The 25,020-nt window shown below is 23.8% G+C and overlaps 2 protein-coding genes across 2 annotated transcripts in view; one reads left to right on the top strand and one right to left on the bottom strand.

Moving 5' to 3' along the window:
• Window positions 1-5,043: 5,043 nt before the first annotated feature.
• LOC129605481 (uncharacterized) overlaps window positions 5,044-25,020 on the bottom strand; it is a 32,830-nt gene continuing 12,853 nt past the window's right edge. The window contains exons 3-5 of the mRNA XM_055515264.1: window positions 7,963-8,080; window positions 7,122-7,256; window positions 5,044-6,942 (exon numbers count right to left, since the gene is read on the bottom strand). Of these exons, the coding sequence (XP_055371239.1) occupies window positions 6,487-6,942; window positions 7,122-7,256; window positions 7,963-8,080 (709 nt within the window). The 3' untranslated portion in view covers window positions 5,044-6,486. The remainder of the gene's footprint in view (window positions 6,943-7,121; window positions 7,257-7,962; window positions 8,081-25,020) is intronic.
• LOC129605480 (protein phosphatase 1J) lies at window positions 8,417-11,391 on the top strand. Its single transcript, XM_055515263.1, has 2 exons — window positions 8,417-9,982; window positions 10,042-11,391. The coding sequence occupies exons 1-2, from the start codon at window positions 9,132-9,134 to the stop codon at window positions 11,186-11,188; spliced, it is 1,998 nt and encodes a 665-aa protein (XP_055371238.1). The 5' UTR covers window positions 8,417-9,131; the 3' UTR covers window positions 11,189-11,391.

The following is a 25,020-nucleotide window of genomic DNA, read 5'->3' on the forward strand; positions in this document are numbered from 1 at the left end:
TTATTTACCGACTTGTTACTTAACAAATCAACTGCTTACAGATAACTGACAGGTTTTACAGTTCACTCTCTTCAACTAAACAAAAATTTTTATACTTGTTTGTTTTTTTTTTTTTATTTTATATTATTATTGTAATACAAAACATATAACAAAAACAAAAGAACAAAATATAAGAAGAATAAAAAAATAAATTGAATAAGAAATAAATTACATACATACAAATATAATTTGCAGATCTGCTTAGTTTTATTATAAACATATATAATATAGATTATTTCCATTTTGTATAAGTATAATATAACAATATAAACATTTATGTGTAATACTAGTATATAATATAATTTCTGTTTCTTTGCAGATTAGCTACCACCGCTTATACAAAATGAAACAATAAACAAGAAAATTTTAATGTATAGCTTGATAATAAAATTATAAAACTTGTTTCGCCGCGCCGAAATATGTACCTGTGATTGTGGTATGCTGACATTTAATACAATACAATTTGTAAATAGAACTTGTTAAATGAAAGTGAGTCGATAGCGACGGCTTGTTATTAAAAATATAAATTTAAAATTTTCTGTTTCCTTTTCTTTGAAAAACTTGAGTGAGTGAGTCGACGGCTTAATTTAAAAAAAAAAATAAATGTGAGGCGCACAGTATATAACCGATGACATTATTTTATAAATGATGTTTAAAAATTGCCATATATTTGTTTTTGTCATTTTAAGACGGCAGGTAAAAATTTGCAAATAAAGTTTTTTTTTTACTTTTTTTTCAAATGTCAAAAAACTAAATGACTTTAGGGTTTACATAATATTATGTATAATTAACATGACTCATTTTTTCGTGACAGACTTTTGGTTTTTTTGACAAACAATTCTAATGTAGAAAATTTCAAGGTAATTATGTGAATTTTTCATATTTACAAAAATTTAACGTTAAATTCTTAGAGAAAATTCAATTTGTCGAACGTAATTTCTGCGAAATGTAACTATTTTCATCTGATATATATAGTCGATTAAAATACCCCAAAAATTAATCAATTCGACATGCAAATTATTTTTTGAAAATCGATTCAGTTTATACGCCATGTGATATAATGTGAGATTTGTTTCTGTTTGACACACATTTTATTAAAAATACCTTGTATGTGGAAAAGCAATAAGTGGCATTTATGCTGAAAATTCGACAAATAAAATTTGATGTGAAAACGAGGCCTACCATATTTATTGTAACCAGAGTATAGGAGAAAAAAAAGAGAAATTCAAAAATTTGCAGATTTCTGTTTTGGGAATTTTTGTTTTTACATATGTAAATGTTACAGATTTTCTTCACGTGTTAATTTTTATTTACTCAATAAAACTGTTGCAGCTAATGGAATATAAGTAAATTACCTACCTGTTTTAATAGTGAAACGTATATATGTACATACATATGCATTTTATATTATTATGTTTAGTATCTTCATATTAATGCCTTGAAAACAAAAAATTGCATGTATGTTATACACTTAATGTAAGGTAAGGTATATAATAATATTTACATGTTTCTTGTTTTAATTTTCTGCAAAGCATGATACGAGTGTTACATATTTTATATGCATATTATGCTCAATACAAACTTAAAAAATAAGTGTTATACAAAATTAAATCAAATTAAAAATTTTACTGAACTGTTATACAAAGTTGAAAAATGCAGGCTATAAAATCAAAAGCATCATAATAAAATTTTTAACAAATTAAAGCATGTAGTTTTGTTTGTATTGTTATAATGTATAACACTATACCAATACTTATACGTTTTTGCAGTCGTTATATTCGTGGTATAACAGTAGCAAGAGGTATGTACATATGATGAACGTATTTATTGTTACACATTTTCCATATGCAAGCATTTTTTATTTTGCAGATTTTCAAGTACTTAAATTTCCCAAAATAATAAATCAACAGGTGAAGAAGCATGAGATAAAAAGAAAAATTTTTATTTCCCCAATGTGATATTTTTCATCCTAAACATATGCAAAACTGTTAGTGGAATTAAAAATCTTATCTAGTGACAAAATTAATCGGATAAAATTGATTTGAATTTAATTGAAAGATTAAAAATTTTAAAAAATCAGAATGCTTAGTGACTAAATAAAAAATTCACGATATTAAAAATTAAAATAGTACGAAAATTTCGAATATGATATTGTGATGAAATTGTGAATGACTTTATTTTAAAATTGACTTGAGTTCTCGATAATATTTTTTATATTTAAATTTTTATTTGGTTTGTTACATAAAAACCAAAGTTTAAACAATAGCATTTTTACGGTCAGAGAGACGGTACTTAAAAGAAGATAATTTATAATCCTCAAGGAATCAGAATAATTTCGTTACGGAATACGTAAAGCCTTTCCTTTATAACTTTAAATTTCATGAATTATGGAAAGTATCTGGGAAAATATCAAAATTCTCAAACTATTTTTAGCAAATCCAAATCACAAAAATTTGCAAATCTGATGATGTCCTACTTTACGTTTTTAAAACATCTTCGATTTATAGTATACATTTTCAGAATGGGAAGCGTGGAAACTTAAAATTTTTACTTTATTTTTAAATTTTATTTTACATAATAGATGAATTTTTTATATATGTAAACGAATAAATAATTTTTTAAGGAGATCAATGAAACGTATAAATAACAATGAAATCAAAATAAAATAAAATAGAAAATCCTAATTACGTCAAAACTTTTGTTAAAATTTTATAAAAGATTTATTATGATCCCAAAATATATATTGATAAATAACTACCTACCTATATAAAACATTTAAATTAGGGTCTATGTAAACGTGATGTTAAAGTTTTGATGTGTTGGATTAAATATGGGAAATAATATGCAAGGTGGGTGAATAACTGAAAGTGTTGAAATTAATATTGAATGATGTGGAAATTCTAATTCAAAAAAGAGTAATTTTAAATATATCCCTACTTAAATGTTGGAGAATAGAATATCAAAGAAAAATTTATAAATAATTCAAGGCTATAATAGAAATTAAGGTTATTTTTAAGAAAATTTTTGGAAAAGATGTAAAGAAAAAATCCAGGATATGGTTACGTAACTAATGAATACAACCATTAGGAAATATTTAAACCCTTGCAGTAACTAAAGAAAATCATGTGTCCAAAATTCCATTTTTTGGAACTTGAACAAGAAAAAAAAACAATGAATCGAATATAATCTACAAAAATTCCGGATATATACACTGGAAATTACAACAGTTTTTAAAATAAGCACACAAATACCCCATCAATTATTCGAGTATAGGACCTTAGAAAACTTAATATTCCTAAAAATATTAACTTCCATTCCGACATCATTAAAACTATATGTGAAAATTATATCTAACAATTTGAAAATACATATAATATTAAATTATTTTGATTTTAAGAACGGAATTGAAAAGTAAGGGCCTAAAGTTAACATAATTTATAAGCCCATAAATTAAAAAACTGTACTTATAATTATAGACATATACAGATAATAAATGCAACCTCTATGTATAACAACATTTTCTTGTTTGACATATTATATTCCATTAAATAAATTAATTAATAATTAAATTTAATTTTAATTAATTTCTATAATTACTAATAAATTATATTGGTACAATAGAATGAATAAAATATTATAATATTAATTAAACAATGAAAAACATATTTTTTACTTAAAAATTTACAGTCTTTATTATATAATATTAATAATGAGTTGAATACATTTATATACAAAAAAAAAAAAAACAAATAATAATAATAAGTACATTTAATTACATTTTCAAATATTTTATAATATTTTAATTATACAAAAAATAAAAAATATAATACAAAAAAGAAAACTTAAAAAATAATTATAAAATAAATATGAAATTATGCAGAATGTGAATATAAAATAAAATTAACATGGTTTATTGATAAAAAATAATTTAAAATAATAAAGTAATTTAATAATATTAATAAAGAGACCACATTTAATGTTAGGTTAGAATATCCAACTACTTGCTTCTACATTCAAATATTTTAAAAGAATTCCATTTATTGTGAGAGAAAATTTAATCTTATTTTTTATAAAAATTTAAAATGCGCTCCCTTATATCTTTATTAATTAATTACTCTATATGAAAACTTATACAAGAATTAATTAGAAAATTTTAATTTTTTTTTTTGTGTTAATTTATAAGAAAAAAAAAATTAAATTTGTAATTAGAGAATTATTTTAATTACATAATTACATATTAAATAGGGGTTAGTGAATAATTTACCCTTTATTAGATTATTCCATTATTTTCAACTAAAATATTAGGGTAAGTACAAGCTAAAATAATTTAGAAAATAAATCTTCTTACTAAAAACTGAGTTTAACGCCTGATCGTGTATCTCGCTATTTTACTCTTTAATTGAAAAAATGAATAATCTTATTGGAAAAATGAAATATCTATTAGAAAATACTAAGAATTCTGATTTGGAAGTGAATAAACTGTGAAATGAAAAAGCGAGATACACGATTAGGCTGTTAAAATTATTTTTGAAAACATTCATGAGTACAAACAGAAAGTATACAGAATAGTACAAACAGAATTGTCTTTCTAACATTTATTTTCGATATCTGAAATTTCAGTTAAGTTAAAAACGTATCATTGACTCTTGATTTTGAGACAGAAGATTGTCAGAATTTTTTGAATGTTATTACTTAAACTAACATAATATTATATAGAAATTCTTGGATAATCAATATTCTTAATTTCTTTAAAATTAATAATTTATATGAGTATAAGAAATCAGATATTTACACAAAAATAAGAATAAAAAAAAAACATTAAGTGTGTTTAATGAACAAAAGTTAATTTTAACTATTCTAATATACAATCATTATTATATAGAAACTTAAATTTAAAAATCATTTTATAGTTATAGCAGTAACAGGCAGTAGTTAAGTATTTATCCTTCAAATACTCTAATAAAATTTTCACAAAATCTTTTTACTTCATTTATTAGCGCATATTTAATAAAAACAAAGATCTTAATAATATTATTTTTATTAAAGTTATTTGCAAGTATAACAGAATTTTACCTATATATGCGACTGATAGATACAATAAAAAAACTGCAATAACTATTGCACTTAAAGAATTTTTTTATTCAATTCTTAAAAAAATAAATTTAAACATAGAATACAAAAATCTAGTTAAAAAAATCTTTTGTCGCGCCATCATTAAAATAGTAAAGATATTTATGTACTTAAAACGAAAATAATAATTTAAAATTATGAATCAAAAACAATAAAAGGATCAAATAACCACAAAAGGATCATAAAATCAAATTTATTTTCTTTGCAATTACTTGGAATCTAGCTCGATGGTTTTTTTTTGTTTTTTAATAAATTTGATTTCATATCCTTTTTTTTTTGTTTTTGGTTCCGAAACAAAGCAATTATTATTGTTATCTCTATGATATTTTTAAGTTTTAAATTGAAAAAAAAAAAATTATTTACGCTTATTAAATTTAATAATTTTTTTTTTATTTTATTATACAATTCCTGAGCACAAAGAAAAATTGCGATTTTTCTGTATAAAAGTTATGGTTAATGCAATTTTAGTGCTAATAGTTTTACAACAAATAAGAAAAGCGATGTAGGTACTTAACAGTTTATTAATTTTGATTAAACTAATTTAATAGTAATTTTATTAATCTAACATGTACTGTGAAATTGGCCAACAATTTTTTAAAATAATTCAACTTTAAAATTAAAATTTTTAACATTTTAAGAGTCGCATAATATAGATTTCCATATTATGTAATTACATTTCCTGAAAATAAGTTAAATGGTCCTATATATTTAAAAAATAATTTTGTGGAATCAGATGATGTGAAATATTTATTGGAAATATTAATATAAAACCAAAATTTAGAGCCACATATTGTATTTCACATTTCCACTTTTCGGGTAGGAAGAAATGAATGAGTATCATATTACGATATACTTATTCTCCTAATATAATTTTCAAGTACAAAGAAAGCGTACAAAACTGTATTTGTGCAAAATTCAGTCAGAACTCAGTTACTTTGTCCAAGAAAATTATAAGTTTATTGGATATTTTAACATTTTTACTGGATATGCGTAATCATATATGCAAACAAACAACTAAATCTTATTGGAAAAATGACATACATATATAGCTATACATATATGTAAACAGAGCTGTGATTTGAAAGTGACTACGAATTTGACTGGGATACAGAATGGAGCTACAAACTATGCAATTTTTCTTTGTGGTACATTAACTATAATATTACATTATTTCTACAATTATGGTATATATATATAGCTGCTTATTAATTACTAATGTTTGTAGATACAGTTTATATATATGTATATGTATGCATGTATTTATGTATATGGTATTTACATATTTATAAACTATATTATAATAATTATTTTATGTTTTTAAACTGGTTTTCCAATATTTCCACTTCTATATGAATCATTTGATGATGATGTTGATGTTAAATAATCTACATGACTACCATTATTTGATTGTTCTTGTCTTTCTAAAAAACTATCAGCAATAGTTCGATCTAAACCAGTATATGTAAATGCTTTACGATTTTCAGCATCTGAATCAGATTTACGACGTTGTCGACGATTTGCATCCATTTTACTTGAACGTTTTTGACGTGTTCTATTTTGACGTTGTGAATGTACAATATGTTTTGCATAAATTTCTGAAGATGGTCTTGAACCTGGTTGTATAATACGATATGAACCTGGCATTGGTGGTGTTGCACCATATGGTGATGGAAATGGAAATCCAACATTTGGTGGTGGTGGAGGTGGTGCTGCAGCAGCTGGTAATAAAATTCCTGGATTACGACAACCTGGCGGTAACATTTGTGGTGGTAACTTAAATTATACAAAAGAAAAAAGAAAAGATTAATTATCATTTTCACAGAGTTTAATATGCGTTCATACACGAATTTGTATATTTTAGTATCAAATATCTTAAAATAGTATAATAGCGAGTAATTCAACACTCCACGTTAATATAAAAAAGACTTTATACCTATTATAAATATTCTTACCCCATTTCCTGCTGTAGCCGGAACTAGCATAATTGGTCGCGATTTTTTCACAGGAGGTGGTTGAGGTGGAGATGCTCTTTTAGCTGAATACATCCACATAGCCATTAATTTATCAATGTTTTCACCAGAAAGAACCTATCCAAATAAAATATATAAATGTATATTAAAAAATTATTACAATCAATTATTTCCGCCCAGTTTCAAATTTTAGAAGCGATGTGTTATGGAATTTTTAGTTATGTAATTCACTTTATGTGATTAAAACTTCAACTTTCTCTTTGAGAACCAATTGATGACTTGTTACGTGATGACAATTGGAAAGATACTTCTGTAAGAAGTGTTTATGTTGGGGTAATTTAAAAAGTTTAATTTACAAAAAACCGTATATTATTTTCATTTTCTTAATTTTGTCCCGTACAATATTGCAGAATATTATTTTTTATATGTTATTATATAATAACAGTTGAAAACCTGTTATATGTATAACAGGTATTTATACTAATATAAATATTAGTTAAGATACATATTTAGTGTTTATTATTCGCTACATATTGCAAGGGGGTTGAAAAATTTTGAATTTATAATGCTGAAGATAGAAAGCAAAAGCTTTCGTTATTAGAAAAAAAAAACGAGTTGCAAACAAAAATTCCATAGGTACTCGTATATGCAATAATAAAAAAAATATTGTTAAATACTTGATGAATTTACCAGACCAGACCTGTAAGAATTTTCATTCTTAATAGTGTGTTATTGTGAATGAAAAAAAGCAAATTCAAATTCAAAATAATTTCCCATTGTTAATTCACAATAGTAAGAATTTTTTTTTTTAAAAAAGTTTTACCTTTTCTTTTTCTGATGCTGACATCGAATTAAAATATTCTTCAACTTTGTGTTGATTTAACATTGTTGAATTATTAGCAGAAATAATATTTTCCAATAATTGAGCAGTTTCATCTCGTCTGTGAAGTAAAAAAAAAAATATTTAAAAAAAAATGTTTGCCATAATTAATGTTATAAGTATGTAGCTATTAAAAATTAAATGTAATCTAATAAAAATAATTAATGACATCTTGTTGTTTTAGTAATTTTTTCTTACAAAATTAAAATAACCTAAACTTTTATTATTAATACACATACGGCATAACTAGATATTCTAATACATGAGGCAACACTGTTTCTGCAAATTTACATTTTTGACATTTCTTATATAAAAGCACGTTAAAGCTTTTCTTTTAAAAAGATTTGCTTGAATGTGACGTTTGCTGTCACTTTTTATTTTGCTTTCTTGGAAAAAAGTTGTGTAGAAAAACAAGTGTACATTAAAACTAAATTTTTTAATAATAAAAAATAAAATTAATATTTTTATAATCGTATATCAATAAAATAAAAATAAAATTACCAAATTTTATAACTTGATTGCATTTACTTCAACATATTATTCGAGTTTTTCAAAAAAAAAATTTTATCGATTTAAACACAAAAACATTACGGAAAACAGTGTACCTATCAAGTGAATTGGAATTTCTTTGATTTGAGAAATCAACTCGGATTTCTTCATTTCACACTAACACTGCTATTTTTTTTTGTAGGTTTTTAACATAACGATAGTAAAGTTTGATGACCGCAGAAATATTGATGTTTGTTTAACTAAGTAAGGAATCAAAAAATTCTAAATTAAATTAGATTTTTTTTTGTTTAAAAGAAAAATAATGCAGTAATTTGAAATGTTTACGTGGCTAAAAAACTAAATTTAAAAATTTATAAATAAAAAAGAAAATAAATGTATTATTATAACTTTTACTTTTCCAACAAAGATGAATCATAATTTTATATTTTCAATCAATAAAGTGTGGCAAATTAAGTGTAAACTTTTTTCACATATCTACATTCACAACATTTAATTTAATGAAAATATTTATTTATAGTAATAACGCGCTAGTAAAACTTAGATAAGAGAAAAAACTGAATATCGGTTTTGGTTTTTGATTTAAATTAAGAACAAATTCGAAAATGTTTGGAAAATTCCGTAATCGTTATATGTCTGGTTTACCACAATTAGTGGGACCGGTTTCACCTCCAATTTTACATCCCCAACCACCATATTCAATTTCTGGTAATAATAGTGGCCGTCCTTCAAACCGTCATCTTCCTGATAAATTTTCATATTCACGTCCATCCTTTTTACAACTTCTTACGTTAGATGAATTAAAGGCATCAGCAGATCATAACGTAAGACCAATTATTGTGCCCCGTGATATCAGCGTTTTACCATGGAATACGGGTTATGCTGAATGTGTAAATTCTGGTAAGAGTGAATGGAATGAAGATCAAGCTCAATTTTGTCGACAAGTATTAAGTCATCCATTAAAAGAACATCCTGATTTACCATACATATATTTCGGAATTTTTGATGGTCATGCAGGTTATGGTGCAGCATTAGCAGCTGCAAATCAATTTCATCATATATTGCATGAAAAATTGGTTGACATCATAGATATGTTAATGCCAAGACAAGAAATATTACAAAGAAAGCCAGATTTTCCACATCCTATTAATTTTCAGAGAACAGTTACAAAGGATGAACTAATAATTGGTGCTTTAGAAAGTGCATTTGTTGATATGGATGCATTATTAGCTGAAGATAGATCAAAATATCGAAATGCTGGTGGATGTACAGCATTAGTTGCATTATTTATATATGGTAAAATGTTTGTTGCAAACGCCGGTGATAGTAGAGCTGTTTTATGTCAAAGAATTTCAAGTGAAGTATTGAGAACACATCAAATGAACTGTGGCATGGGTGATGAGGAAAAGCAAAACGGTGAAACAAGTAACGGAGAAAGTGAACCAATTTCAAAACAGTAAATCATTTTCTTTCTCACATTAAAATAATAATCTATAAATTTCATATTTTTTTCAGCCAAGATAAAAAACATATGCATATATTTCCAATTCCATTTTCATATGATCATACACCAGATACAGAAAGACCTCGTTTAATGTCTACAGCAAAATTAAATCCAGTATTAATGGGTGGCGAATATGTAGCAATGGAGTATGCCAAACGGCCTGTTGTAAAAGATTTAGGTCAACGGATACTTTATCGCCAAGGAACAATGAAAGGTTGGGCTTACAAGACTTTAACTCATGAAGATTTAAAAATGCCAATTGTTACTGGTGAAGGAAAGCGTTCAAGATTACTTGGTACAATTGGCGTTACACGTGGTTTTGGTGATCATGATTTAAGAGCTCTTGGTAGTGGGCTACCAATTAAACCATTCCTATCGCCACATCCCGATGTCATTTATAGAGATTTATCAAAAGTCATATCAATTATGGATGACAATAATCAAGATGGTGATTATGGCATTTTAATTATGGCGACAGATGGATTATGGGACGTTGCAGATACAGAATCTGTTAGTATGACTGTATTTAATACTTTATCAAAATATCCAACAGAAAAACATCGTTATACAATGGTTGCTCAAGAATTAGTAGCTAAATCACGAGGTAGAATTAACAATTCGGGACATTGGCGTTTAGCAGATAGTAAAGCAGCTGCAACAGTTGATGATATATCAGTTTTAGTTATACCAGTTTACCAGTATTATAGAGAATATTTAGATTGGGAACGAAAATGCCGAGAAGATGCCGAACGTAAGCGTAAAGAACAAATTGCTGCTGCAGAGGAAGCTGAACGTAAGCTTAAAGAGGCTTCATTTGCAGCTGCTTTAGCTGAAGAAGTTAAAGAGAATGGATCTACAGGAAGTGAGGGTGCCGATGAAGAAAATGATGAAGAAAACGATGATAATGACAATGAAACCGAAATAAAAGATAGCGAAACTGAAAAAGAAAATAAAATTAATATAAACGAAAGTGAGGCTTTAAACGATATTAATAAGAAATTACAGGAAATAAATACTGAAATTCCGAGTGATCTTGATATAAATGAAAGCAACTGTGATATTGATGATGTTGAATTTAATGTCGAAAAATCAATAACTGCAGTTACAAATGATAAAAATAACTTTAATGCTGATAATAACGCAAATAATTCCAGTTAATTAATTATAGATTTAATTTGAAAATAATTATGTATTTAAAAATATAACATATGCAGAACATATTTGAAAAAGCTAGGCTTAATTAATTATTATACATATTTATGTTCTTTAAGTTTTTTTTTCCAATTTATTTAACAATTTTCAATTTAAGACGAATTTAGCTATGTTTCTTTTTTAGAAATATGTTTGAAAAACTTAATATAATGAAATATATGATTTAAGCACAATAAATTATGTATATATATGTATATATATTGAATATATTTATATTTATAATGATATATAAATTAATTATAGCTTTAGAATAAATATTTAACAAAATGTTCATTAAAGTAAAAAAAAAAAATAACAAAAAAAAAATAAATATTCTAATCTAAATGAAAGAAAAGCAAGCAAACGATAATAAATGAATTCAGATTTTTAAACATTATAAAATTAATTGAGAATAAAATTAATTTTATAAAAATTAAACGTTTAAATTTTTAGCTAGATAAAATAAAATAATCAATAACAATAATATTAATAATAATAATTGATACAAAAAAATTATAATACCATGTCTAGATTTTAGAAAAAAGTAAAATGAAAGAAACAAAATAAAAATTGAATAAAACGAAAATTCAAATAAAAATTTTTAGAAAAAAAAACATTTGAAACTTATTTGAACAAAATTCTAAATTGAAATATTATTTTTTTTTTGTTTTTGCAATTTTGTTAATTTTTAATATCGTATGACAAATAAACATATAAAATTTTTGCAATTCACATTTTACGAGTTGTTTGTACGAGCATTAAATGAAAACCCATAAAATATATTTTCGGGGAATTTTTGTCGATCAATTTTTTCGTAAATTTTTTTTTTTTTTTAAGTAGGTTTTTTAATAAACATTTTGCCTTTTTTTACACTAGCAATATGTTGCTCCTTAATTATTAAATAACGTCTTTATAAATAATTTAAACTAATTTTCAAAATTAATCTTTAATTAGATTTTTATAAAAAAAAAATTATTTTTATCTTATCCTCAAAAGTCCTATTGATCTACATATGCTAATTAAATTAACATGTAAATATATATACGTATTTATATAGATATTTAACTGCAAATTGCTTTACACCTACATTATAGGTGTTATATTTGATAATAGAGTAATATCAATATTGTTATCAGTTATAAGTATTTATATATATGACATACAGACCAATAGTTATACATTTTTGAAAAACACAATTTTTAATAAACTAAATACTTTCCGAAACTTATCAAAAATTTGTAATAATTAATTGATTTATATTATTCATAGCATTACAAAATTATTTCGGAAATTAACTTCATTTAAAATATTTTAAAATAAATACATATATTTATTATTATTACTTATAATAAATTCTTAAGAATCAATTTTTAGTTCTTATCGATAAAATATTCTAATAGCTTACAAAATTTACTGATATTAATTCTACTATCAAATTTAGATTAACTAAAAAATTTGTTTATTATTTATTAATTTATTAATTTGTATAACACTATATTTGTTTTCAGTAAATTTGTTTGGTCAAATCAAATTTAATTTAAAATAAATAACTTAAGAAAGTGAATCTTGTTACGGCTCAAAATTAGAAACTTATTACTAGTAACTTACAACAAAAAAAATTTAGTTTTAATTAAAATTTTAATTATGTATTGAGATTTTCTATTCATAATGTTAAGGTTAACTGGCTATTTAAACATTCTACAAATATTAATTTTTTTTTTAGATTCTTATAAAACATGTTTAAATTGAAGAAAAATATTCAAATTTTTTATAATTGAATATTAAATTTCGAAATTTTTAAAGAACTAATGATATTGTACACCTGCATCATTTTTTAATATATTATTTTTCTGTTTAAGATGAAAAATATTTTCTGTACGTGCCTTATGTGGAATATACTATTGCATTACTATAATAGTTTAATAATATTTTGATTTTTTAAGATTAGATTATCTTCTCGGATTTATTTGATTTGGTCTCTGTCTTTTCTGTGATTTAATATTTACTGAATATTATTCAATATTTAATTATCATATGTGTTCATTGTCATGGTGTAGGTGTAAGATTCTTAGTGAAAATTTTCCATTAATTTTTATCATTCAAATTCATTTAATTTTTTGTTATTATAGCTATTTCATATATCAAACACACAAGAATAACAAAAAGGCAATTTGAAAAAAAACCTCAACCATATAGTTTAAATGGCCATTTAAATGACCTGATTACATAAATAATATAACAATAAGTAGAAGTTACTCTAGAATTTAAACTTGATAATGGAATTTCGTTTCTATTATTTTTCAAATACGCACGCTTATTTGATTGTAATTTGAACTACTTTTTTTCATTGTAAAATTTTTATTTTCATTTTTGTTTTTGCTTTCTTATTCATTATTTATTTTCTTTATGATTATTTTTTTTAATTTCTTATCGTTTATTTAAATGCTCCTTTAAATTTAAAGTCTATACGTACTGTATGTATGACTTGTTATCTATGGTGCAATGAAATTTGCATTAGTGTTGAAAACTATCAAGTATATATTATGTATTTTTAATTTAATTTTTACTTGCATATTTACAATATGATTACGAATGAATGTGGTTACCATATTTTGAAAATATGAAATTACGTAGGTACAAACTGATTAATAAGGAAAATAATATGAGCTTCATTTCAGAAGAATGGTATCAGTTTATTATATAATTTGATAAATAACATTTAGAACTGCACCTACATATGTACCTACATATGCAAAATGTTAAGTAATATTTTAAAAGCTAATATCCGCATACCTCCAGTATGAGAAACTCGAAATAGTATATACATAAAACAATCAATTTTTAAGATGCGATTAAATAACTTTAATCATTTACTAATTCTAAATAGAAAAAGGATTAGAAATTCATTAGAAAAAAGATCAATAAGAGGATGAAGATCAGAAACAGCTGTTATTGTTTCCTTATCAGTTCATAGATACAAAAGTTCAAAAAACAATCATTTTTAGTTCAAAAATTCACCCAAGCCTCTATGTTACAAAAATTAACTTAGGTGAAATATCGCATTCTATATAGTTTATGCATAATTTTTGACGAAGCACTTTATTCCGTACCAAAGATTTAATGACAATAGAATCTTGATGAAACACCAATATTCTAATTTTGGTTAACAGATATACAGAATTTGTATGTTTTAATAGCTTAGAAATTTAATCGCAGATTGCCTTTCTTATGCCAAAGTCTTTAAAAACATTTCAAAAGTCTTAAATGACATAAGACAAAGTGTATAATTAATTTATTATTCTAGTTTTAAAATTCAATTCACATTTCCTGATTAATATTAATTGGAATGTTGTTGAAATTTTTAGTCAGACCTAAACCAAAAATTTACATTAATGCTATTACTAAAGAAAATTGTCGTATTCTTATTGTAAAAGGTAAGAAAATAATAAAAATTTCAATTAAAAATTTTGTTTACTGGATAATTTTTAAATAAATAAATGAAAGAAGTCTATTAAGAAAAATGTAACTTCTGATATGAAATTATACTTTACGAGATTTAAAAACACGAGAGTTCCTGAAATATTTCTACTGCCTCATGTTACTGTTAATAAGATTGATTTATTTTAATTAAATTGCACTGTTGAAAATTTTTTAATATAAAAGTTGTTAGTAAAATGCACATTTATATTTTTCTAGCTTAATTTAATAAAGATAAATAGCGTAAAATACTCAATTCTAATCTAATTTAAAGCGAATATTCGAATTAGGTAACTATTGTAAGCTTTTGACTGATCTATTGGCTGAGTGGCCTACTACAAGCATTATATTAACCAGAATTATTAAATAAAAATTCAAGTACGGTGAGATGATCCCATAATTTTGTATTAGTTGATGAGAGTAACTAAAAAAATATATTCAAAATTCAATTAAAATAAATTATGTAAATTCAAATTTCATCATTAATTTCAAATGTAATTTTTATAAATGACAATGTAATTTTTTATTTTTCAAGAATTTTCATCTTAATAGTATTAAAAATTTTTTTAATTCCTCCATATAATCATCAAAAAATATAAATTTTAAAGCTGCATGTACTCATTATTATTCACCTAAATTTTCAAAAATTTCTTTAAGAAGGTTTTCACTTAATTTAAATAATGCGCAAATTTTGCTTTCCTCTAAAAAAAAAAAAATAATTAAAGTATTTTTAAAAAATTTATTTTAAAATTCAAAAAAACTAAATTAGGAATAAAAATATTTGCATATTTTAAAAAATGAAAATCAATTTGTAAGAAAAAGAACTTTCTCAAAAAAATTTTTTATGCCTAAGTATATAAGTATGCGATCTATGTATATCACAGGCACTCGCGCACACAATTTGAATATTTATATGCAAAGATAGATAAAACAAGACACCGTGTGTGTTATATGTCCAATTTATGAATTTAATAGTTCTTCATCATATACTCACACCTCACTTTCGATCGTTTTTATCATCAATAATCGGTGGTCCTACCTATAAAGTATAATAATAATAAAAAAATTAAAACAACAAAAAAAAATAAAATAATTTTTGATTTCTTTAACCTAAAAACTCTTGGTGTCTGCTATATACGAACATTTCAATTCATCATCATATATTTACTTATAAAAATAATGGTTAATGAATAATAATAATAAAAAAAAACTAAAAAAAAAAAATAATAGTAGTAAGTAATGATGATAATAACAAATATAATGCCTCCTACTTACCCACTTTCCATTTTTAGGAGTCTAATAAAAAAAAAAAAAATAAAAAACAGAGAAAACGAAATGCAAATATTTTGATCCGAATACAAAAAAAAGTTAAAATAATATACGCGATATAATTTTTTATAATAAAACATAATGTAAAAATATTGCGTCTGCACTCATTCCATATTAAAAAACGTACAGCGTCAAACAATTTATGCGTTAACGCTACCTATATTTCATGCGACACTAGGTGAGAATTTTTAAAATATCATTATCAGTTTCGGATGTATAATTTACTTAAGAGCGTTTTTCTCATTTCTTATCAGATTTTGTCTGATAAAAAATGTAAATACGTGAAGTTCAAATATTACGATATTTAAATTTTGTAAATTTAATTATGGATTTTTAATTTTAATTCGAAATCAATAATTTTTTGTACGTCCTTACTTTATCGTACTACAAAAAAAGAACAAAAAAAAATTAGACGTTTAATACAATTTATGAACAGGCGCAGATCAAACCTCCCATTAAGTTACGTTAGTTTATTATTTAAGGTAGTTTTTCACATATAATAGTACTAATGCGAATTACGGGCTGATATTACGGGATTTACTTAATTTTATGTTCTTTTATTGATATGTCTTTTAATTATAGTTTAACTTTGAGTAAATTGCCTTCCATATTGTGTTTGCTATCTATGCACTGTATGCACTATAAAAAGTTAAAAACTAATAATAACTTTTTAAGAGGCCAACTATAATAACTCCTCCAATATAGCTCAATTCTTTGGTTATAACACAAATAATAATTTTTTCACTTTTATAAATATTTCTGAAATTGAATGTGGTTATAGCAGTTTTCTCTTCTTTTTGTTTCTTTTAAGCATTTATGAATATTTTTATTTATAATATTAATTTTGTATAAATTATAACGTAAAATAATTCATTTATCTAAAACAAGAAAAAAGTCATAATAAAAGTCAAAATTAATTTTCTGAATTGTTTTAATTAATTCTAATGATTAATAATTGATTATTTAATTAACTTTCGATTTTATATGAAAATTTTTTTCAAATTTTTAATTTAAATTTTTGATTTTTATGCAAATATGCCGATTTTTTTTCACCACGTGGCAATATAACATAAATGTATAGAATTAATAATAAAACATAGTGCTAAATTTAGTTATAAGTTGAAATGGTGGTATAGCCGTTTGATGAAGTATGATTTCGTTTTGATGAAGTATAATTCGGGTTCGATCAAGTATGATTGCAATTCGTTGCTTTACACTCATCAAATCATAATTTTACCCTTCCTTGTTTAAAGTTTTAGGAAGAAAATATTTTCTTTGAGTCCATCAAAATTAAATGTTTTTGTTTTAGTTCAATGAAATTAATAAGTATAATTGTATGAAACATACCTATATACATGAATAGATGTTTTAATAGGTGTAAACTTCAAATATTTACTTTTCAAATTTTTTTTCTTTGTATTTTGTGTAACGACAATGACATGTAAATTTTGAACTTAACATTCTGTTATTGAATTAAAATTTATTTTAAATTACAAAATACAAAAAAAAATATTCTTTTATTTAATGTTAAAATCATTCAGTATCTATTCAAAATAATAACATAATCGAAATTTTTTACTTCCCATATTGTCGTAACGTAAATAGTGTCATGAGAATTTTTAAGAGAGATCAAAGAAATAAAATGGTGAAAAAAAAAAAACAAAAATTCACCTTCAAATTAATTCAAATCATTGCGCAAATCATAATTTTCATTTCATCTTAAAAATTCATTATCGTCGCATCATTAGAAAAAAAATTTTATTATTAAATAATATATGTACATATTTCATGTGTTGTACGAATACAGGGTGTTCGAATTCGAATGCTTTCAGTAATGCAGTGTGCGTTTGTATCCCATACCTTTAGAAATAAAGGTTTTAAATAAAGTCTAGAACAAAAATTCATTCTATGAAATCTGTAAATTCGGTATTTGCAGAAAACATGTTTGATAATCTTAGTTTGCAGTTGTATATTTCAAATAAAGTAGCGCAAAACGATAAAGTAGTTAATAAAAATTTAGCATTGTAGTTTCGGTTTTTTCGCTACGCTGTTTGCTTTGCTATTGCAAAATTAAAACTCATGTTTTATGATTTGGATCTATTTGGATAGTACTATGTTAATACCGCATTTTGGGATGTCAGGGTATCCTACATGTTAATATACCCTATACATTACAACTGTTTATATTTATAGGTAGGTATACCTATATTTATATACATACATACATATATTGGTACTCGTATAAGCTTACAAGTTATTTAAGCCTAATATTTTAAAACAATAATCATTCGAAAATCATAAATAAACGAAGACGAAAAGAGAATTAAAAAAAAATTCTTCACATACTTTTAAAAATCTCATTTTTCAGTTTTCAATACGTATAAAAATTTTCTATTTAACCTCAATTTATTTATTGTTACATCAAAGTACGTAAATGCATGTGTATATACAAAATAAAATACACACTTATGTATTAAAATTATTATTCATGTACCTTTAACATAGTTATAAGACAGGTGTATTAATTGAATTCTCATTACCTTATTTTATTTACTTTAATGACATTAAGGTATTTAAAAAGATTATAACGGTATTCAAGTTAAAGAAAAAACATTTTTTTTCTCTTATTAATAAATCAATCAATTAAATGTCAAAAGTTGAAAACATTAAAATATTTCAAAAGCAAGTATGGATGTGTACAATGTACAAATAAAGGTAGAAGTATTCGCTTGTACGACAAACTTGAATGATTTTGCAAAGACTTTTATATTTTAAAGTAAAAATATTTACATAAAGTGAATGTATGAAATTTATATTTTTAGCTCGTTATTTGAATCGAACACCAAATTAACATACACGATCAATGACATCCATACATATGTATATACATAAATTTTCTGTTACATTTCAAATGGTATTAAAATTTTTTGAAAAAAATTATTGAAAATATTAAACACTTATAAAAATAAATTAAATTATTCTAGCCTCTGTGAGCGTCTTTTGAATAATACATGAGTAAAGAGTAAAATTTTTGACAGCAATTGTTTTAAATAATATTGCAAAAATGGGAAAATCCTCACAAAATATCCTTGACTTGAAAATTTTAGTACCCTATCTAAACGATTTAGCAATTTCAAATTATATAATGAATTGAATATTAATACCATATTATTTTGCACTTTTTAAGTCAGAATATTCAAATTTTTCACTATGTAATGAAATTTTAAAATTGTTCAATAAAAATAAATATTTGTAGATGAATTTGGTTAAAGTTTTGTTTGTCTACAAGTAAGGTCCAAAAAAAAATTGAAAAAATGTGCATATTAGTTTTGCTCTATCCGTGTCCGTTCGAGTGTCTGTTTACAAAACTTCTGCACCCTGCAAGACAAAAACCTTTAATTTTATACATGAATAAATCTTTACTTTAGAAACTTAGCTCCGCAGAAAAAAAAAAAATTTCCTCAAAGTCCTAAAAATGTCATTTTAAAAAAAAATTTTTTTCTACCTCCATCCCTTCTCAAGTTGTTGCCCTCCGAAATTGGTAAAATTCGAATTTTCGGCTTCTTATATTTCCGAAACGGTTTGCAATATGTTGAGTTAGGAATGAAAGGAATTTACATAATCCTGAGTTACAATGTGTAACATCTTAGTATTTTCACTTGTTGAAGAGAAAAGCTCTACTTTACGAGCCATTGGTTTGATCCTACTTTATCTCAAAATGGAATGTGTTGAGAAAAACTGATTTCTAATCTAGAAATTTACTAACCATGTAAATTGTACTTTAAACAGTGAAAAAAAAATTTTGGTGATCAATTGATTTTTGTACTGAAAACTGCAGTATTTCATAGCTACATATTTTTGGTAATACCACTAGAATTACCAAAATACAAGAATATAAAGTAAAAAAAAAATCTCATTTTTTTTGTGTAAAATCACAAAACAATCGGATAACCGTATTATCACATCTACATACGCATGTAGATGCGAGGGAAACCTATAGTGTTTTACAAATTATTTACAAGTTAAGACTTAGTAATAAAAATAAAGTCAACACTTTATTTAGAAGAAAAAATAAAATAAATTAACAAAAACAAAACTGAATTTTAAACACCTGTTGAAAGTGAATAAAAAAAAATGTAAAAAAAATTATCTTGGTACTTCATTTTTGGTGCAAAATAAATTACATTGTTGGTGTATGACCAAAAAAAAAATACAATGCTCTGGGTGCATACAAAATTACCTGTTGTTTTTCAAAAGTAGGTACGTACTTTAATTTACTTGTTACAGTTTTTGTAGTTTTTTTTTTTATTGCCAACACTACCTACATATTTTTTATATTTACTATTTTTACCCAATTTTTTAATAGTTAAATTTTAATTACCGTTTTGTTTCTACTCAATAAAATATGCGGTAAGTTTTTTTTTATATATAAATTTTAAAAAGTGAATTTGTTATTATAAATACAACAATTTTTTTATATCTTAATAAGTTTATGACCTACATAATAGTTTTATGGATATTAATGGGTATTATAGGGCACAAAAAATACAAATTGAGAAGTTACAATTGATACCTGAACTTTAATTTCTTGTATTTCTTCATAAACAGTGAACAATTCGCATTGCACTTAATTAAGCTATTATAAAAAAAAAAAACACAAATATTTTTAATTAAAGAATACATTTAATGCATAATTTAATTTTATTGATTAAGAAATTTTTAAATTTATTGAAAACAATATTAAATTAAATAAAATTGGAATGGTATTGAAAGTAACTATTCAAGATCTATTGTAATCTTTATTGAAATTTAAAAATAATTAAAATAATAAATACTTTTTTTAATAATATTAAAGAGTCTAACAGTGCAAGAAGTTAAAAATCAGAGCGTGTAATATTGTTATTCATATAGCATTTTTTATTATTAGTTATTGTACGTGCAAAAATTTATTATAGAGCGAAGTTATAATAAAAATAATGGATTATTTAAATCATAAAAAAAAATTATTTATGGTTTATCTATTAAACTGATAGGTTTAAATTTAATCACGGAATATACGTACATACATCTGTAAATAAATATTGTTTTTCTCCATACAAATTATAATAATTTGAAAAGTATATAGTAAAAGTATTGCAATTCTTTTGTTATTAGTTCGGATATAAATATTATTCAAATCAAAATATCAAATCAGAAAGTTATAATAGCTACGTGCAAAAAAAATAGTATGCCACGCTTGGAGTCCAATTGTAATCTAAATTGACCTCACATTATGGATTTACGTAATATTTGTGTGTACTACACGCATTTGTACGTCGGGGAAAATTTGCATACTTTTTTGAGAAGGTTTCCGCAGTTAATCTAATTTGATTTAAAATTTAATACATTTTTTAATTGTTAACGTCCATCTACGTCCTCTTATCAAACAAACTTCACTAGCAATTATTGATGTTCATAAGTTCCTTTCTACAATAATTTTAAGTTAAATTCCTTTGGGTGTTATAGAAATATATAAATTATAAAAATATACATATACATATATAATAAATAGGTGTAAAAGAATAAATGCAAAGTTGAGAGTTCGGCCTTTCCTTTTTCATTTAGTTTTTATTTTCACAAAATTTACTTGAAAATTTTGTTACTCTTGCAGGGTTTTATTAAGCTGAAGCAAATTGGGGTTCAAACACTTCGAAATAATTTGGCTTTGTATCATTGTTTTATGATCAAATTTATTTGCTACTTGCAATTCTTTCTAAACATCAAGTGCAATTCTTTCTAAACATCATGTGCATTTCTTTCTAAACTGCAATTTTAAATTATATGAAACAACTGTAAACACACACATTTGTATACGTACAAATATTTTTGTATAATTTGGTATTATGTAATTAAGACCAATATTATATGTGAATTTTAAATTCACTCAAGTTTATACTTACTCCGTAAAAATATTAAATTATTCAAATTCCAAATGGAACGCGTTATGAAACCAATGTCTAAATTTTTTCTTATCAATATCAAAAATATTCAAGTCCCGCCAAAAGTTTCTTATTACATTCCAATCAATTTATTTTTTCTTGTTTTTCTGTTTTGAAATACTGTTGAAAAGTATAATTATAATCGGTATATAATTAAATAAATTTTAATTATTTAAACAAAAATATTATAAATAGCTATTTTTATTATTAACCTTACAATGTCATTTTACTTATTCTTGAATTTTTTGTTTTCATTTATCAATATTTACTCTAAATTTATGAATTTTCATTTCTAGTGATTTTTGTTTTGTTTCTTAAAAAAACAACATAACCTTAAAAATTTTAATTGAAAATTTTGTCAATTGTCAAGATTTTGCCCTAAGAGCATAAACGTACGTTTCCACCTAAATTGTAATTCTCTTCTTGTTTACTATTTGTTTGTGTACTTATTTACAAAATTTTGTAATCAAAAAATAAAATCCAATACAAAAAACAAAAGAAAAACCTCTATAATTTTAATAATAAGTTTTTGTTTTTGTTTTCAGATTAAATTAATTGGTAAACTCATAAATAGAAAGGTCAGTTTTTTTCTAAAAACAAAAATTATTCAAAGCCAAATACAAATTAAAAATATTGACCATAAAAAATTATAAAGTATGCACACAGATTTTTACTTTAAATTGCAATGGTTTGGTTTGTTAAGTGGTGTGTTTTTATTTTTTTGTTCTTTTATGTATTGAAATCGAAATTAATGGCTTACGATATTTTGAAATATTAAGAAAAAAAGTGCTAAAAGCAATTAATATTCAATGATTAAAACATCAAAAGAAAACAAAAAAATTCAAATATTCCCACCATTTTTTTACTTCATTTTTTGAAGTAAAATTTGATTCTAAGTTTTGTTGATAAATTAACAAGTTGCTAAATTTTATCTGTAGTTGTTTATGTAATTTTAAAGTTTATGTGGAAACCTTTGGGTTACATAGTTTGAATATTTTAACTATGTTGAATTGAAATTATAATTAACAACTTGAATGTTATACATATTTGGAATATCAAATTCGATTTATTCAAGAGCATTGTCATTTTTATATTATATATATATATATATATATATACATATAATGGAAATTTTTGATTCAGTTTTAAACTGATTTAAAATGGAACACTGTTATATAAAGAATTTTTTACATAGAATTAAGAACTAATTTGCAAATTTATGCATCCAACATTTGACATTTATTTGTCATAATCTTATCTTTTGCAATAAAAACGCGTAATTGTAAAAACATTCCTAAAGCGGTGAACGGCAACGGCGCATGATTTGCGTTGTTAACCAAAAACAGCGGAACGGCAAAATAGTATTCTACATATAACGTCAGACACATATTGAAATAGATAAACAACCGCCATCGGTAAAATAGGAACCAAGGTTATTTTACTGAAATTCGCCATTAAAACTCATGTATTCCATATAAATTCTCACATTTCGTCACGGAAAATCGCTTTTATGCTGTTTTCTCTTAAAGACTTTCTTATGTAACTAATTCTTGTTAGGAATATTATGAGCTCTTTAAAAGCAAGGAAAAATATGAAGGAATCGTAAAGCTATTTATTCCAAAATATAAGTTCGATATTTTTATAATGGTTTACTAAACAAAACCCCATTTTAAAATTCTGCATATGATTGTTTAACTATAATATTATAATTTTTAACATGTGTTATACTTGTCTGAAATCAAAGTACGGCTGTAACATAAATTTTAGGCTATATACTAACATAAATACAAAGCAATTTTAGTAGGTACTAATTTAAAGTTTATTACAAATTAAAATTTTGATTCATTAAAATAATCATTTAAATAGTAATCCATAAAATACACAACTGCTTAATAATTACGTACACATAATGTTTGCATGTTGGTTTGTGACCCGATAACTTTATACTAATAATTTTGAATAAAACCTAATTTGAAAGTTACCACCAACCAATATTTTAGTTTTTATGTGTATTGTTTTTTCTAAACTACATCTATGCACTATGGTGGAATAGTTGTGGTTTTTGCTTTAAAATATTTTTTGAAACTAACCATTATAATATTGTTAACTACTATTTCTTTAGTTTTACCTTTATTGAATATTTAATTGATTTATGACGCCATATTGAGTAAATAACATGTTTTTTTTGCATTGTTAAGAGTTTTACTAACTAACTGTTTAATGGTGTATTAGAGCTAGTAAATACAGTATGTATGTTTTTTTTATGTTTTTACTTAAAAATATTTTATAGGTATAATAGATCAGTTTAGACACTAGTTTAAGCTTTTGCAATAAATTCAGTTTTTAACAGATTCTAGTTTCATAATAATATTTATTTTTAAAATAAAAAATTTAGACTATTATTAAATTAAAATTTGATCTATAATGTATTGATCAATTATTGGCGGCCGGTGGTAATTTCGGTTGATACTGGGCAGTCCAATTTAAATATGTGTATTTTGCATATATGAATTCTGACATTTCACATAGGAAAATCGCTCTTCTTCTGTTTTCAACTTAAATGGTCTTACGTATAATTAAATATTCGTTTATCATAAAGGATAAATGCTACTATGGCAGAGGAACGTCCCTTTTAAGAAAAGAAAATTCCGTAAAGTAGCTAATAACTTCGATTTATTTGTAAATGCATAATATTGTAGTAAACTTGATGTAGTTACTTCAATTGATTGATCTAAGTTCATAAAATGAACTGCAATCAGTTTTCAAGTCTTTTTAATTTTACTCTGATCTTACGTTAATTATTTTCTTGAGTACAAATGAAAATTCACAATGAATTATTCTTGTGAATAATAATTTCACTGCCTGTGAACTTATCATTGACAAGAAAACATAATATTTTGTTGCTGAAAAGTACAAATATTTCCTCCATTTAAATTTCAATTCAAATATAATAAAATGTCTTCCTGGATTTTTCTTAAATCTTTAATTTTATGTTGTCTATTTTTTCTTCTATAC

Source organism: Condylostylus longicornis, unplaced genomic scaffold, assembly GCF_029603195.1.
Source record: "Condylostylus longicornis isolate FDR11 unplaced genomic scaffold, ASM2960319v2 ptg000013l, whole genome shotgun sequence".
Taxonomy (NCBI): domain Eukaryota; kingdom Metazoa; phylum Arthropoda; class Insecta; order Diptera; family Dolichopodidae; genus Condylostylus; species Condylostylus longicornis.

Excerpts from the sequence above, each read along its gene's own strand:
- LOC129605480 (XM_055515263.1), top strand. The coding sequence starts at position 9,132 with ATGTTTGGAAAATTCCGTAATCGTTATATGTCTGGTTTACCACAATTA. Across the intron at positions 9,983-10,041 it reads AGTGAACCAATTTCAAAACA|CCAAGATAAAAAACATATGC; the intron begins GTAAATCATTTT and ends TATTTTTTTCAG.